This window comes from Polypterus senegalus, chromosome 5 (genome assembly GCF_016835505.1).
Source record: "Polypterus senegalus isolate Bchr_013 chromosome 5, ASM1683550v1, whole genome shotgun sequence".
Lineage (NCBI taxonomy): Eukaryota > Metazoa > Chordata > Cladistia > Polypteriformes > Polypteridae > Polypterus > Polypterus senegalus.
In genome coordinates this window covers 76426949-76441862 of record NC_053158.1, presented here as the reverse complement: position 1 = coordinate 76441862, position 14914 = coordinate 76426949, and the positions used below count along the sequence as shown (strand labels likewise).

The 14914-nt window shown below is 43.6% G+C and overlaps 1 protein-coding gene across 1 annotated transcript in view; it reads left to right on the top strand.

The window, feature by feature from the left end:
* The first annotated feature begins 3579 nt into the window (after positions 1-3579).
* Positions 3580-14914, top strand: part of LOC120530376 (EMILIN-2-like) — a 103111-nt gene continuing 91776 nt past the window's right edge. Inside the window, exons 1-2 of the mRNA XM_039754841.1 lie at positions 3580-3937; positions 4243-4368. Coding sequence (XP_039610775.1) covers positions 3780-3937; positions 4243-4368 — 284 coding nt within the window. The 5' untranslated portion in view covers positions 3580-3779. The remainder of the gene's footprint in view (positions 3938-4242; positions 4369-14914) is intronic.

Genomic DNA, 14914 nt, shown 5'->3' with positions numbered 1-14914 from the left:
CTAGACTGAGGCCTGAAAACTATAAATGCAACTTACTGAGGAGTGTTTAATAATTGAGACCAAATCCTAAATACTGTATGTCTGTCTGAAATCTCTTTAGCTGGTGTGATCAATGAAAATGAATGAATGGAATCTCTTTATTGCACAGTTCATCACTCTTGCCGAAATGGAATGGGGTAACATTAGCTGCCGGAAGTGAAAGGATCCTAAAATTCACTTATCTGGATAATCTATTGTGTGAGTTTTTCTTGTAGTGTTTTACACAAGGAGACTTGCCAGTGTGAAGTGCACTTTGCTCATCTGAATTATTCAACAATACTACTGTACTACAGTAAGGAGACCCGAGTTCACTCCCTGGGTCCTCCCTGCATGGAGTTTGCATGTTCTCCCCGTGTCTGCGTGGGTTTCCTCCCACCATCCAAAGACACTCAGGTTAGGTGCATTGGCGATCCTAAATTATCCCTACTGTGTGTGTGTGTGCCCTGCGGTGGGCTGGCACCCTGCCTGGGGTTTGTTTCCTGCCTTGCACCCTGTGCTGGCTGGGATTGGCTCCAGGAGACCCCAGTGACCCTGTAGTTAGGATATAGCAGGTTGGATACTGACTGACTGACTGACTGACTACTGTGGTGCATCGGCAGGAAGGTGCTGTTAATTCATCATTGATTAAGGTGTATGGCTAAGTTGACTGTAACTTTCTTTATCTGTGTTGCCAAAACATAAACATCTGAAATAGTTTTTTTTTTTTTTTATAGATTATTTATTACAACACAAGTACAAATGGTATTCATTGAAATATGAATAAAACTAACTTGAATGCACCAACATGTCCCAGCCTTGTGGGACCTCAGCTGAGCTCTAATCTGAATCTACGAGTTTTCTTCCATAATTTCAAATTCTCAGAGTTTCAAAGTAAAAGTTTCTCATGGGCTCTTCCATCAAGTCACTTTTGTCACAGCTACAGCTAAAGCCAAACATCTGCTAAAGAAAGTCAAATAATAATCTTTGACAGATAAAAACATACCATTACACTCCTAAACTCACTTAATCCAATTCAGGGTTGCTATAATGGACATCCTGTCCTTTGGCCAAGTTACTTAGAAGGTGTCTCCTCAAGGCGTTTCATTCATTTTGCTGTTTCTCTCCTCTGTTCAACTAACACTGGTGTATTAAAGATCCCCCCTCCTTAGAAGTCTTGTCTGTGCCTGACTGTGCCACAGAGGTACACACATTTCTGGCACAGAATATAATGGGAGGGTAGGCACAGGGGGTACAGATGAAACAGCTGGTTTGGGTATATAGCCAATAGACTTACTTCAGTTTAATATTTCTCATCCACTGTCTCTAGGCTTGCTTATTCCTCTTAGCTGGACTGTAATAGTATTATTTAAGTTCATATAAAGATACAGTAATCCCTCGTTTATCGCGGGAGACAGGTTCCAAGGCCGGCCGCAATAACTGAATTTCCGCGAAGTAGGGACACCATATTTATTTAAGTATTTAACGTGTAGTATTTGGACATTTTTAAACCCTCCCTGTACTGTTTACAACCCACCCTTTACTCTATTAATAACAGGGACCTACCTAACATTTCCTGGGGCACCTCTTCCACGGTTTCCGAAGGTATATCCGTAGTAGTAGTAGGAACTGCCTCTTTTGTGCGAAGCTGCAAAAACATTGTGATCGGCAGTTGCTGCCGCTGCTTCTTTTTCCGGTCGAAGAGCAGCTTGTAGGCGGTCATGACGTCGTCGACCTTGTTGCACAATTGGACCGATCGAACGGCGTTTAGGCTCAGCACCAGCCTTGGAAGAAGGAGCACGTTTGGGAGCCATTGCAGGGGGTGAAAATTGATGCAAAGTTCAACACAAAGAAACCACCAAAAAAAATCATACACAGTACAGTGTAAAGTAAACCACTCGGCGAGAAAGCTTGACGCGAAATGGCGGCGACAGAGACAAGGGGAGATGCTGTGGGATCTGGGCATCAGTCAAAGCACCAATCACGAGCTCGCTTAGAAAGCGGGAAGCTGTGATTTGTCGTCTCCCTCCCATGTACCAATCACAGCCCGTGTTACAACGCACTTAGTCACCGAACTTGTTTTGTTGTTCTTAGACTAGGAAATACTACTACTATATTTAAAAACCCGCAAAGTCGTGAATCCGCGAAAAGTGAACCGCAAAGTAGCGAGGGATTACTGTAGTGTTATCATAGTATCAATAAAATGCCAGTGTTCACACTCTTTACTCTTTGGATTTAACAGCTCTTTCTATGGAGAATTGTGTGGTATATTCCAATATTAAAAGAAAAGCAAAAGGCATTTGAAGCTACGAAACAAAGATAATTTTACTTTTTATAATAAACGCAAAATGTCTGATTGACATTTTTTTATTTGCATAGCCTTTTCCACACCTCCACGGCTAACATGTTGCTTATGGGTATATAACATTCTCTTTTTTTTTTTTTTATTTATTAATTTTATTACAATCAATACATAGCAATCAAGTTTTTACAAATTAGGGTTATATAACATTCTCAAACTCAATTATTAATCTAATTGGGGGCTGCAGTGAGACTCGACTCTGTCCTGGTAATTACAGGGCACAAAAAGAAACTAGGCCAACATACACGTCTAATTTACTGTCACATATCATGCTGATGCATGTCTTTGGGAGAAAAACTGGGAAACTATAAGAAACTGCAAACTCCACACAGACAATGACTGGGCACTGGTTTTGATACCAGTGTGCTGGAGGTAAGGGGATACAGCCATTGCTACATTGTGTCACAAACTTGTAAAATATGTTCAATTAATATACAGTAAAACACCTTTTGTTCCAAACCACTAACATTGTTAACACATACTTGTATAGCCTGATTTTACTCCCCACTCTAGTTTGAATGCAGTGCTGCTTTTTCATACATTTTTAAATCCTTGATTTTTGTGCATATATAAAGAACATGAAAAAGTCATTGCCACATGTATACTTTTAACAGATTACTTTGGCATTCCAGATCCCGTGACCTTGTGTGTGGGTTCACATATTAGGTCGATGGCTGGAATGGTTATGTATGGCATTCTATTGTTAACAGTACAAAACAAATATATTAGTTCTGAATTGAAAAAGCCTTTCTTTCGAGCTACCCATTATCATGTTCATTTTCAACCGCGCATTCAACAAATGCGCCTTTTCCCTAACAAGGCAGGCACTCATTTCCGTTGTACGTTAATTAAATATTAGTGCCAACGAATGTTATCAGTTCTATAATAATCGATCCATGTGAGATTCTTTTAGCTCTTTTAAATGTAAAATAAAACAAATGCATGTCCAACTACAAGTCGCCAAGTGCCAGAATATCATGTCTCTTTCAAAGTGAACATTACGCATGACTTTTTCAGTTTATGAAGTACTGTGTGTCTCCATATATTTATTAAAGACAGTCCGATATGCTGAAATCACCGAAATGCAGATCAGCGCATATGACTTCACCGCTCGACTATTCTCTGCTTTGTTTTTTGCATTTTGGCAAAGGGGCTTTTCGCCCCCCGTGGATATCAGTCACACGTCACATAAGAATAGTCCGTAATTACTCCGGAACTCCCAGAAAGTCCTTCAGTTGCCTGCTCTAAAGTTGTTGAGAGCGGATCGTACCTCCTTCTCCACCGATTTGCATTGGTGGGGCTTCAACTCCAGGCGCCGCCGCTCTGGGATTAACTTCGGTTTCGCTTTCTCCCCTCGGTTTTAAGGATTTCATCTGCATGCTCCTGTCACCTAACTGCGACGATGAATAAGATGCGGGCATCTGCGGGAATGCACGTTGCGCTTTCCCTGCTTATCGGAGGATCACTCATTTGTGCGACCCCTTCCTCCCCGAGGTATAGCCTGTTTTCAGCGGGAGCCGCTTACTCCAGTTCGGCAACCAAACCCGGGACTCGAAACAAGTAAGTAAACGCGCACACGTCCAGTCCAAACCAATTAAATGCTTTTTTCTCAGTGGGTACCCTACAGCGATTCAGTTGGCATCCACTTATCAATACTGTATATTGCAATAACACGGGAGGCAGACGCTTTGGGTTCTGTTTGTATCTCCAGTCTTACAAGTTTGGATACCTGGACAACTTTAAAGCCTCCTCTCAAGGAGAGGCAGGCAGATTTAATAAGAAGAAAACTGTTTAGCTTCTCCCTACTAATTATCTGGCTGATTTAACCCTTCTGAGTAACACCTTGATTTACCTTTGTTTTAAAGGAACTGGTGCGCATTTGTCATCAACAAGAACGTGAGTTGCGCGGTGTTCGACAGGACGGAGACCTCCGCGCACGCAGAGTACGCACCCTGCCCGGCACATGAAATCAACTGCCACCCCATGGTGAGGTGAGTAGCCGCCAAGCGGCAGGGAGGGGCGTGGTCAGAGCGAGCTGCACTCTCATTGGCCGCCTGGCAGGTAAGCCTGTCTGTCCGGCAGCGGGTAAACGGGGGAGCTCAGTATGGTCCCACTTGAACCTGGCTGGCAGGGGCAGCGCATGTCGTATGCCGGGAGGCACCTTTTTGAACCTTTTTTAGGGCACAGCGACCCCGCTCTCATTGTTATGAGAGTCGTTGAAGTCAACAATGTAGAGTGTTTTCCTAAAAATGAGGGCCATTGCTCATTCTTTCCTGATGTGAGTGCAATCGATTTTAAGAAGCTAGAAAAGCGATCGACTTTGAGAACACATCATTTGCACAGGTCTGCAAAATTAAGCTCTTCAAAGCCGTATTAATTGTGAATAGTTACTTTTGTTTAAATTCATCCATCTATTATCCAACCCGCTATATCCTAACTACAGGGTCACGGGGGTCTGCTGGAGCCAATCCCAGCCAACACCGGGCGCAAGGCAGGAAACGAACCGCGGGCAGGACACGCACACACTAGGGACAATTTAGAATCGCCAATGCACTTAACCTGCATGTCTTTGGACTGCGAACCCAGGCCTCCTTACTGCGAGGCAGCAGCGCTACCACTGCGCCACCGTACCACCCTTGTTTAAATTCATGGACACAAATATGAAAAGAATGTTTTCATCGTGTCATATTTAAGTACAAAATTTAAAGGAAAGTTAATTAAAATTTAACAAATTACACAATTTATTCATATAAACATTATTTTTCTAAATTAAATTGAAAATGAAACTATTTAGTCGATCTAACATATTTAAACATTTGTAAAGAAAACAACAATATGTGTTCATTGACTTATAGCTTATCTAGTTTTTGTCGCTTTTTAGTTTTTTTATCCTTATCTTCATTTGGTGGCCTATTCTTTGTCCACATTCTCTGGTTCATCCCTACGACTCGCCCAGTAATAGTCTGCCATGATACTGACATGCCAGTGTCCCTTGTACCATCTTTTCATGTCCTTGATATCCTGATGGAGCCTTTCACCCCACTCTTCATTCACTGTTCCAGATTTTTAGGAAATATTTCCAAATGCAAATACAAAAAGTTAGCACCTAAAATGTATAAATATTACATGAAATAATCAAATAATTTTTTCAGGGCACAACTGTGGTGAGGGCAGTATATTGTGGATATCTAACGCGGACAGAGACTTTTTACTTTTTTGTGTAGAGCTAAAATCTCCTTTGTTAATATTTGATGGAAGCAGCTTTTACTTTCATTTCACCAGCAAATCTTTGTGGAATGAACTCCACAGCATACCTGGACTTTGCGTTATAATACAACAAGTGTTCAAGCTCAATCAGATTTTCTGTGCAAGGCCCTTTCTAGGCATGTCCATAGGTTTTCTGTACAATTGAAGTCCAAGCTCTGGCTGGACTGTTCTAGGACACTGATCTTGCGTTTTTTTTTTTAAGCCATTCTTTGGGTTAGTGGTTGTGCATATCGGATTGTTATTATGAAATTCTTTATCTTCTGCCTTCTAGCAGAGGGCATCAGGTTTTGCACCAAAATATCTTGATATTTGAAGCTATTCATTTTTTCGTTTCTTGTGTCCAGAATCCCATTCAACACTGAAGAGAAAAGAGAAGCAGCAGGGTAATACAATGCTGCCACCACCATGCTTGACTGATGGTCATTTGCTGTTTTTGGTGATGAGCACAATTCTCCTTGCACCAAATATACAATATCAGAATTAATCTCAAAAGGTCTGCTATTGACTCATTTCCCACGTGGTTATTGAGCCATTTGAGGAATGCAAATCTCTGTTTTAAAGCCACACCACCATCGGCCATCTCATTCTCCATTTGTATTTACTCCTAACCCTAGAACAACTGTTCATCTTTTTCCTTTTTTATTAATTTTGATTTCTAAGAAAGAAAACCTACCTACTCAAATCAATTGGCTCATTTTGTGGGCATTTGAGTGTGACCCTGTAAATGATCCACCATCCCATCCGAGATTGTTTCCTCGAACTCCGTGTACTCCAGCAATCCAAACAGAAGGTAATAGACTGGCTCTGGTTTGAAAGCCCTCAGCGGGTATATCGGAGATGACACTCCCTTTCTTATGGTGACTTATTCAATACACTGTCTAGAGATCTCTTTGTTTGAGGTTTCATGAGGGCCTAGAAGGAATTGAATTTGGAGCATGGAATATATAAACGCTTGTAATGTCAAGAGTAGGCAGGCCTTGTCACTTGGTTTTCTTTTAATGATTGCAGGCAGCAGGTTAACAAAAGTTACTTAACAGTAGAGTGTGCACCTTAGGATGCAAAGTTTAATTTGGCCCAAGTATAAACAAGACAGGCCACACAGTAATTGGTAATTGTGATGGACGTATCTCGAGAGGCATCATAAACAAAACAGCACCCTGAATAAATAGCCAGTAAGATAACAGAAAGGAGTCAGTCCCTCACACTGTGTGGCCTGTTAAAAAGAAAAATCTTCACAGCTATTGTTTCACATCTAATTTAGGGGGGCGAAATGGAACACAATACTGCTTTAGGTTCTTCCATGAATGAGAGAAAATGAGTGCACTTACTCAGGATAATCAAGTACTGTTTATAAAATATTAGTTTTACAACATGGTGGACAGCGAAATGGGAGGATGTTTATCACAGGTAGCAATTCAATTTTTGAATTCTTTTTCTCTGTCCTTCACTTAAAAAATAGAGAGAGAGAAAACAAACATGTCAAAAACAAATACTGTATGCCGCACTCTGGCTGCATTCCCACATCTCGACGTTTTACAGACTCAAGACTAGATAGATAGATACTTTACTAATCCCAAGGGGAAATTCACATAATCCAGCAGCAGTATACTGACACAAAAAACAATATTCAAGTAAAGAGTAATACAAATGCAGGTAAAAACAGACAATAACTTTGAATAATGTTAGCGTTTACCTCCCCGGGTTGCATAGTGTGGGGCAGGAACGATCTCCTCAGTCTGTCACTGAAGCTAATCCTCTGCCTGATGATTCTGTTCAGTGGATGTAGTGAATTCTTCATGATTGACAGGAGTTTGTTTAGCGCCCGTCGCTCTGCCACAGAAGTTAAACTGTCCAGCTTTAATCCTACAATAGAGCCTGCCTTCCTAACAAGTTTGTCCAGGCGTGAAACGTCCTTCATCTTTATGAAGATGACTAGGCTGCAAATTAAAAATGGTGTTCTTTGTTCTGTAGTTACAAACTACAACTTGATTTCAAATGAAGTAATTTAATGATATATAATAAAATAACTGAAGCTTTTCTGTGTTTTTCATTTAGAAGAAAGGAGAAAATAAAACATTTCACCCTTTGCCCTGCTACGCCGGTACTACTATTCTTCTAGTCCTTACGCTCATTTGATTAAGTAGATCAAATGAGCGTAAGGACTAGAAGAATAGTAGTACCGGCGTAGCAGGGCAAAGGGTGAAACGTTTTATTTTCTTCTTACCTTGCTCTTTTCAAACCATTTCTGTGCTTTTTGTTTCCTTTACTATGCTCTTCCTGCCAGCATCAGGAATTGGACCTGAACAAAGGGGACAGTCTGTCACTGAACATTTAAAACATGCACCTACAATAAGATGAACCCACTCTTTGGACTGTTTGAGATAGCTGGAGTCCATACGATATGTCTCTGAGAACTGGACCAGCCCCAAACTCTTGGAGATGAAGCAGTACCCCACACTACGGTGCTGCCCCATAAGTGTTTCCATTTTTTGGAAAATTAATTCCTAATAGCTTTCATAGTAGACCTTAATAGTAGATTCATTTTGTTGTGGATGAGGATGCTTTAAATGGAAGATTGGCTGTATTGTCTCAGTTTGGACCTTATTTTCATGTCGCTCAGAGGAGGTGTTTAATTAAGGTGTGATTATGTCGTCACTGCTAAAGGTCCTACTGATAGTGTACTGTCAGCACAATGATATGAGTATTTTCAGCTAGAAAACCAGGAGATGCGCTATCAGACCTAAAAGAGTCAATGGAACTATAACTAAGTCGGAGCATGAGGCAAAACTGAGGACAGAAGATGAGGCAAGGGGTCACTACCAAAAAAAAATAAAAGGAAGGAATTTAGTGAACGGTTTAAAAGGTTTTGAATCCACACATTGGATAGGGTTGTGCACCTACAGCTGACCCTTTAACCCATTGTGCTGATTACCAATGGGATTGACCTTTGAGGCCACGCCCCTGACAACACAGGATGCAGAAACCAGCACCAGGTTAGAAACAATGGTGGTGATTGTTATAACTTAAAATGGTGGTCCAAAATTGACCTGAAAATTACATGACTCCTTAACTATTTGGACAATCGAAAAATTGATGCCAAAAATTCATTCTCTGGGTCAGAACACCACCAAAATGATTATAAAGTCATGGCAAACAATGAACAAAATTGAATAAAAAATGAATAGTATAGTCCATAACATAACAGATAGAGCCTCCTGTTTCAGGCTGGTCACTCGCGTACTGCATATGCTGTATTGGTGGCATGGAAACACAAGGGCATGTCCCAGAGAGGGGCATCTCATGGTGGTTAGGACAACGCTGCATTCCATCATAAATCTTATTTCATCATTCTTGTGCCTTACTAAGAGTTTCTCATATCTAGTGTAGCCATTGGCAAACCCTGACTCATAAAAATGTCTTTGTGGCAATAAACCATTCAGTCTAATACAAGTGAGCTCATTGATCCCATTGGTGATTATAAAGCATATTCTGAAATGAGCCTGACGGATGACCAGTAAGATCTTTACACCATATTGCTCTTCGGTCTCTCAGATATTTTCTAGCACTTAGTGAGTCATCTGTTGTGGCTATGTGTCCTTTAAGTGTTCATCTATTTCATTTCTGTTTAGTTGCACCATTTGTCAAATTTAGCATCACAGAAGAGTTCGGAGTCCTAAAAGAGCTCAGAGTGAAGAAGACCACTTAGAATGGGATCATCATTCACTGCCAAGCACTGGCCAATGTGCCCACACACGCAGACATACCCACACATGCATAACTAAGAACAACAACCCAAGCAATGCTTCTTCTTCGGTATTCTCTACTTCGGAAAAAAAAAACTTCCCAAAAATACTCTTGGACATTTTTTGATCACCAGAACTATCATATAAAATAAATGGAAAGACATCATTAGAAAGTAGAACTCACACCAAGTTTCTTTAAGAGGTGCATTGCCTTTATGCTTATGGTCAGGGAGCAAGTGTGCTGGCTAAGCACTTACTCTTCACCCCTTAATCCATTGAACAGTGTTAATGTGAGACCACCCCCTGGTTGAGCTTTCTAACCAAACTCTAGCAGCACATCCTGTTGTTTTAAAATCTATTGTTTTATAATCGGTCATTATTTTTCTTAATGCCAGGTATTTAATATGCTTTGAAAAGTGATGGCTGCCACTTGCCACAAAACGTACAGGAAAAACTACTGTTAAATGTATCAATTACTTGTCGACCTACTTATTTTCATGTTTAACAATTTACGTCCTCACCTTTGCTCCTGTTCTGAGGTGCTGCCTCTGGTTTGGCTGTCTGCTTTCATTTCAAAATTCTTATTCTGGTAAGGGTATGTTAAGAGAACCATAGGGGCAACCTGAAAAAAGGGTTTGTTAGGTGTATGTAGTATTGCCAACTAAAGAAAAATATGCAGTTAGGAGTCCACCTACTCATTACATTTTTGATCACTCACAAATTAAGACATTCACATCAGTGTGACTGCAGTGGGCTAGCGCCCAGCCCAGGGTTTGCTTCCTGCCTTGCATCCTGTGTTGGCTGGGATTGGCTCCAGCAGACCCCTGTGACCCTCCCCGGCCACCTCCTTCAGCTCCTCTGGGAGGACCCCAAGGTGTTCCAAGGCCAGCCGGGAGACATAATCCCTCCAGCGTGTCCTGGGTCTGCCCCGTGGCCTTCTCCCAGTGGGGCATTCCCGGAACACCCCCTCCCCCCCGGGAGGCATCCAGGGGGCATTCTAACCAGATGCCCAAACCACCTCAACTGACTCCTCTCAATGCGGAGGAGCAGCGACTTTACTCTGAGTCTCTCCCGGATAACTGAACTGCTCACCCTATCTCTAAGGGAAAGTCCAGCCACCCTGTGGAGAAAACTCATTTCAGCCACTTGTTCCTGCGATCTTGCTCTTTCGGTCACTACCCAAAGCTCGTGGCCATAGGTGAGGGCAGGAACGTAGATCGACTGGTAAGTCGACAGCCTCACCCTTTGGCTCATCTCTTTCTTCACCACGGCGGACAATTGCAGAGTCTGCATTATTGTGGATGCCGCACTGATCCGTCTGTCAACCTCCCACTCCATTCTTCCCTCACTCGTGAACAAGACCCCAAGATACTTGAACTCTTCCACTTGAGGCAGTAATGTGTTCCCAACCCGGAAAGAGCATTCCACCCTTTTCCGGCTCAGAACCATGGCCTCGAATTTAGAGGTGCTGACTGTCATCCCCGCCACTTCACACTCGGCTGCGAACTGCTCCAGTGAGAGCTGTCTGATGAAGCCAACAGAACCATTTCAACCACAAATAGCAGAGATGAGATTCTGAGGTCACTGAACCAGAACTCCTCCACTCCTTGGCTGCGCCTAGAAATTCTGTCAATATAACTTATGAACAGAATCGGTGACAAAGGCCAGCCCTGGCGGAGTCCAACCTCAACAGGAAATGAGTTCTACTTATTACCGGCAATGCGGACCAAGCTCCTGCTCCTCCTGTACAGGGACTGAATGGCTTGTAACAACCGTACTCTTGGAGTACACCCCACAGGACGCTTCGAGGGACACGGTCGAATGCCTTCTCCAAATCCACAAAACACATGTGGACTGGCTGGGCAAACTCCCATGCCCCCTCCAGGATCCTGGCCAGGGTGTAGAGCTGGTCCAGTGTTCCATGGCCGGGACGGGATCTGAATTGTTCCTCTTGAATCCGAGATTCGACCATCGACCGAACTTTCTTCTCCAACACCCCTGAATAGACCTTACCAGGGAGGCTGAGGAGTGTGATCTCCCTATAGGTGGAGTACATCCACTGGTCACCCTTCTTAAAAAGAGGGACCACCACCCCGGTTTGCGAGTCCAGAGGCACTGCCCCTGATGTCCATGCGATGTTGCAGAGACGTGTCAACCAGGACAGGCCCACAACATTCAGAGCCTTGAGGAACCCAGGGTGAACCTCGTCCACCCCAGGGGCCCTGCCACCTTGGAGCTTTTTAACTACCTCGGCAACCTCAGCCCCTGTTATGGACAGGCCCCCTCCGGAGTCCTCCAGCTCTGCTTCCTCTAAGGAAGACATGCTGGTGGGATTGAGAAGATACTCAAAGTATTCCTTCCACCGGTCAATAATGTCTGAATTTGAAGTCAGCAGGGTCCCACCTCCACTGTACACAGTGTTGGTGGAGCACCACTTTCCCCTCCTGAGGCACCTGATGGTTTGCCAGAACCTTCTCGGAGCGGACCGAAAGTCATTTTCGATGGCTTCCCCAAATTCCTCCCATGCCCGAGTTTTTGCCTCTGCAACAGCCAATGCCGCCCCACGCTTGGCCCGCCGGTACCCCTCAGCTGCCTCTGGAGTTCCACTGGTCAACCAGACCCGATAGGACTGTTTCTTCAGCTTGATGGCCTCTCGAACCTTAGTTGTCCACCACCGGGTTCGTGGATTGCCACCACGAGAGGCACCAACAACCTTGCGGCCACAGCTCTGTTCTGCTGCTTCGACAATGGAGGCTCGGAAAATGGCCCATTCGGACTCAATGTCCTTTGCCTCCCTCGGAATGAGGTTGAAGTTCTGCCAGAGGTGTCAGTTAAAGATCTTTCTGACTGGTTCCTCCGCCAGACGTTCCCAGCAGATCCTCATTAAACGTTTGGGTCAGCCTGGTCAGTCTGGCAGCTTCTCCCGCCATCTGATCCAACTTACCAACAGGTTGTGATCAGTTGACAGCTCGACCCCTATCTTCACTCGAGTGTCCAAGACATAAGGTGGCAGATCCAATGACACGATTACAAAGTCGATCATGAAGCTGCGACCTTGGGCATCCTGGCGCCAAGTGCAATTATGGACACCCTTATGCTCGAACATGGTGTTCGTTATGGACAATCCATGACCAGCATAGAAGTCCAACAACTTAACACCATTTTAGTTTAGATCAGGGAGGCCGTTCCTCCCAATCACACCTCTCTAGGTTTCACTGTTGTTGCCGACTTGAGCATTTAAGTCTCCCAGCAGGACTATAGAGTCCCCAGGAGCCGTGCCTCGCAGCAGCTCTTCCAGGGACTCCAAGAAGGCTGGGTACACTGAACTGTCGTTCGGCGCATAAGCGCAAACAATAGTCAGAGTCCTTTCCCCAACTTGAAGGCATAGGGAAACGACCCTCTCATCCAACGGAGAGAACCCCAATGTGCAGGCCTCAAGCCGGGGGGCCATAAGCAAGCCCACCCCTGCCCGACACCTCTCACCCACAGCAACTCCAGAGTGGAACAAAGTCCAGCCTCTCTCAAGAGGAATGGTTCCAGAGCCCAGACTGTGCGTAGAGGTGAGCCCGACTATATCTAGCTGGTACCACTCAACCTCTCGCACCAGTTCAGGCTCCTTCCCCACCAGAGAGTAAACATTCCATGTCCCAAGAGCCAGTTTCGGCAACCGAGGGTCGGAACGCCAGAGTTCCCACCATCAATTACCACCCATATCGCATTGCACCTGACCCCTATGGCCTCTTTTGCAGGTGGTAGGCCCACAGGAGTGTGGAACCACGTTGCTCCTTTGGGCTGAGCCCGGCTGGGCCCCATGGTCGAAAGTCCAGCCACCAGGCGCTTGCCGGTAAGCCCCTTCCCCGGGCCTGGCTCCAGGATGGGGCCCTGGGTACCCTTTCCCAGGCAAAGGAAATGCCGATCCTTGGTTTAACTCCATATGGGGTCTCAGGATCAAGTTAGTCTGGATCTTCACCTCAGACCTGTTTGCCTTGGGAAGCCCTACCAGGAGCATGTAGCTCCCGACAACATAGCTCCAAGGATCACTAGACCGCACAAGCCTTTTTACCATGGCAAGGCCTCGATCCAAGAAGGGAGTTCTCTCTCCATGAACTATAAATCAGCCTTAACTTGAACCCATGAAAATTCTGCAAAAAATGAATTTTATGAAGTGCAATATTTTGGCACTTTCATATTCTTAGATTTGTTTTATTCCTTTTGTATAAATATTTCCATGTTGTTGCTTGAATGGTGGGAAGGTTTGGCACATACAAACTATTAAAGTGTTTAATTCATTTATCCATTTTTCCAACATGCTTATCCAGAGCAGGGTTGCAGGGAAATTGGAGCCTATCCTAACAAGCACAGGGCGCAGGACAGGAACAATCCCTTTACAGAATGCCAGTCAATCGCACTGCTTCAGGTGGTATATTTGAATTGTATTTGTTTAGCTAAGGTTCTATCCAATTTAACTTGCCACATATAGAAACATTTCTATTTCTACACTCATCAGGGAAGTAACTCATGAAGTAAATGGTGATGATTGAACCGACATCCTTTTGGGCTGTATTCATTGCACAAAGCTACCTTAATAATTACGTTCTGCTGAAAACCTAAATTAGGTAACCCACTTCTTTTAAAGTGCCACCAATGGACTAGTATTGGACAACAGGAACAAAAAACCAAGGAGGATGCTGGCTGCCCTAAGCTGCTTGAAAGGGTGATGCTCATCCAGGACCCCAGACACATCGTTTGTCAGCGGTTCCAAACAGAAAGTGTATTGCCACATATGCAGCGTGAGCAATTCACCGCCACTGTGTAGCATTTTAATTAAAAAAACATCCCACTCTCCATTTTCCTGTACTTGGGCACCTCTCAGAGTGAACACATGTTCACAATGTTAACCAGAAGTAACTGTAGCCAGAGATGCTGCCTTTTTTCTCATACATTTTCTTTTTTTTTTACTTTTTATAATTGCTTACAGAGGTTTCTTGACTCACTTCCTATATTTTACTTTTAGCAAACAGTCTGATTACTCAGATTTTACTGTCGAATAACATGCATTTCATACCGATTCTGCACACATTTTCAAAGACCGGAGGGGTCTCCGTGGCTTTGGAGGTTGCCGAGTCATCTGTTTCCCATTGAAACAGAACTACTCAGATAACACAAGGGACGCAGTTATTAATTCACATGGACACATTTATTTTTTAAGTTGATCAGATGAAACGATTGAGCGTGGGACCTGTAATTAAATGAAAAATACTGGGTAATGTATAAAAATAAAATATGTTTAATGTTTAATTCTGAGTTCTTACTCAATTTATAAAAGGCCCTGTTAAAAAAAAGAGTGTGGGTGTCTTTGTTAACTTGTTTCGTGATTGTCTGGATCTCCATTTAGGTTTGGATTCTGCCTTAGACCCAAAGTTGCGACCACCCTATGACTGAATTACAATAATTTGATGATAGGTACTTAAACACTTAAAAAAAAAAATTAAAATTTACCCATTGTACAATACAGAAAATTGAGGCC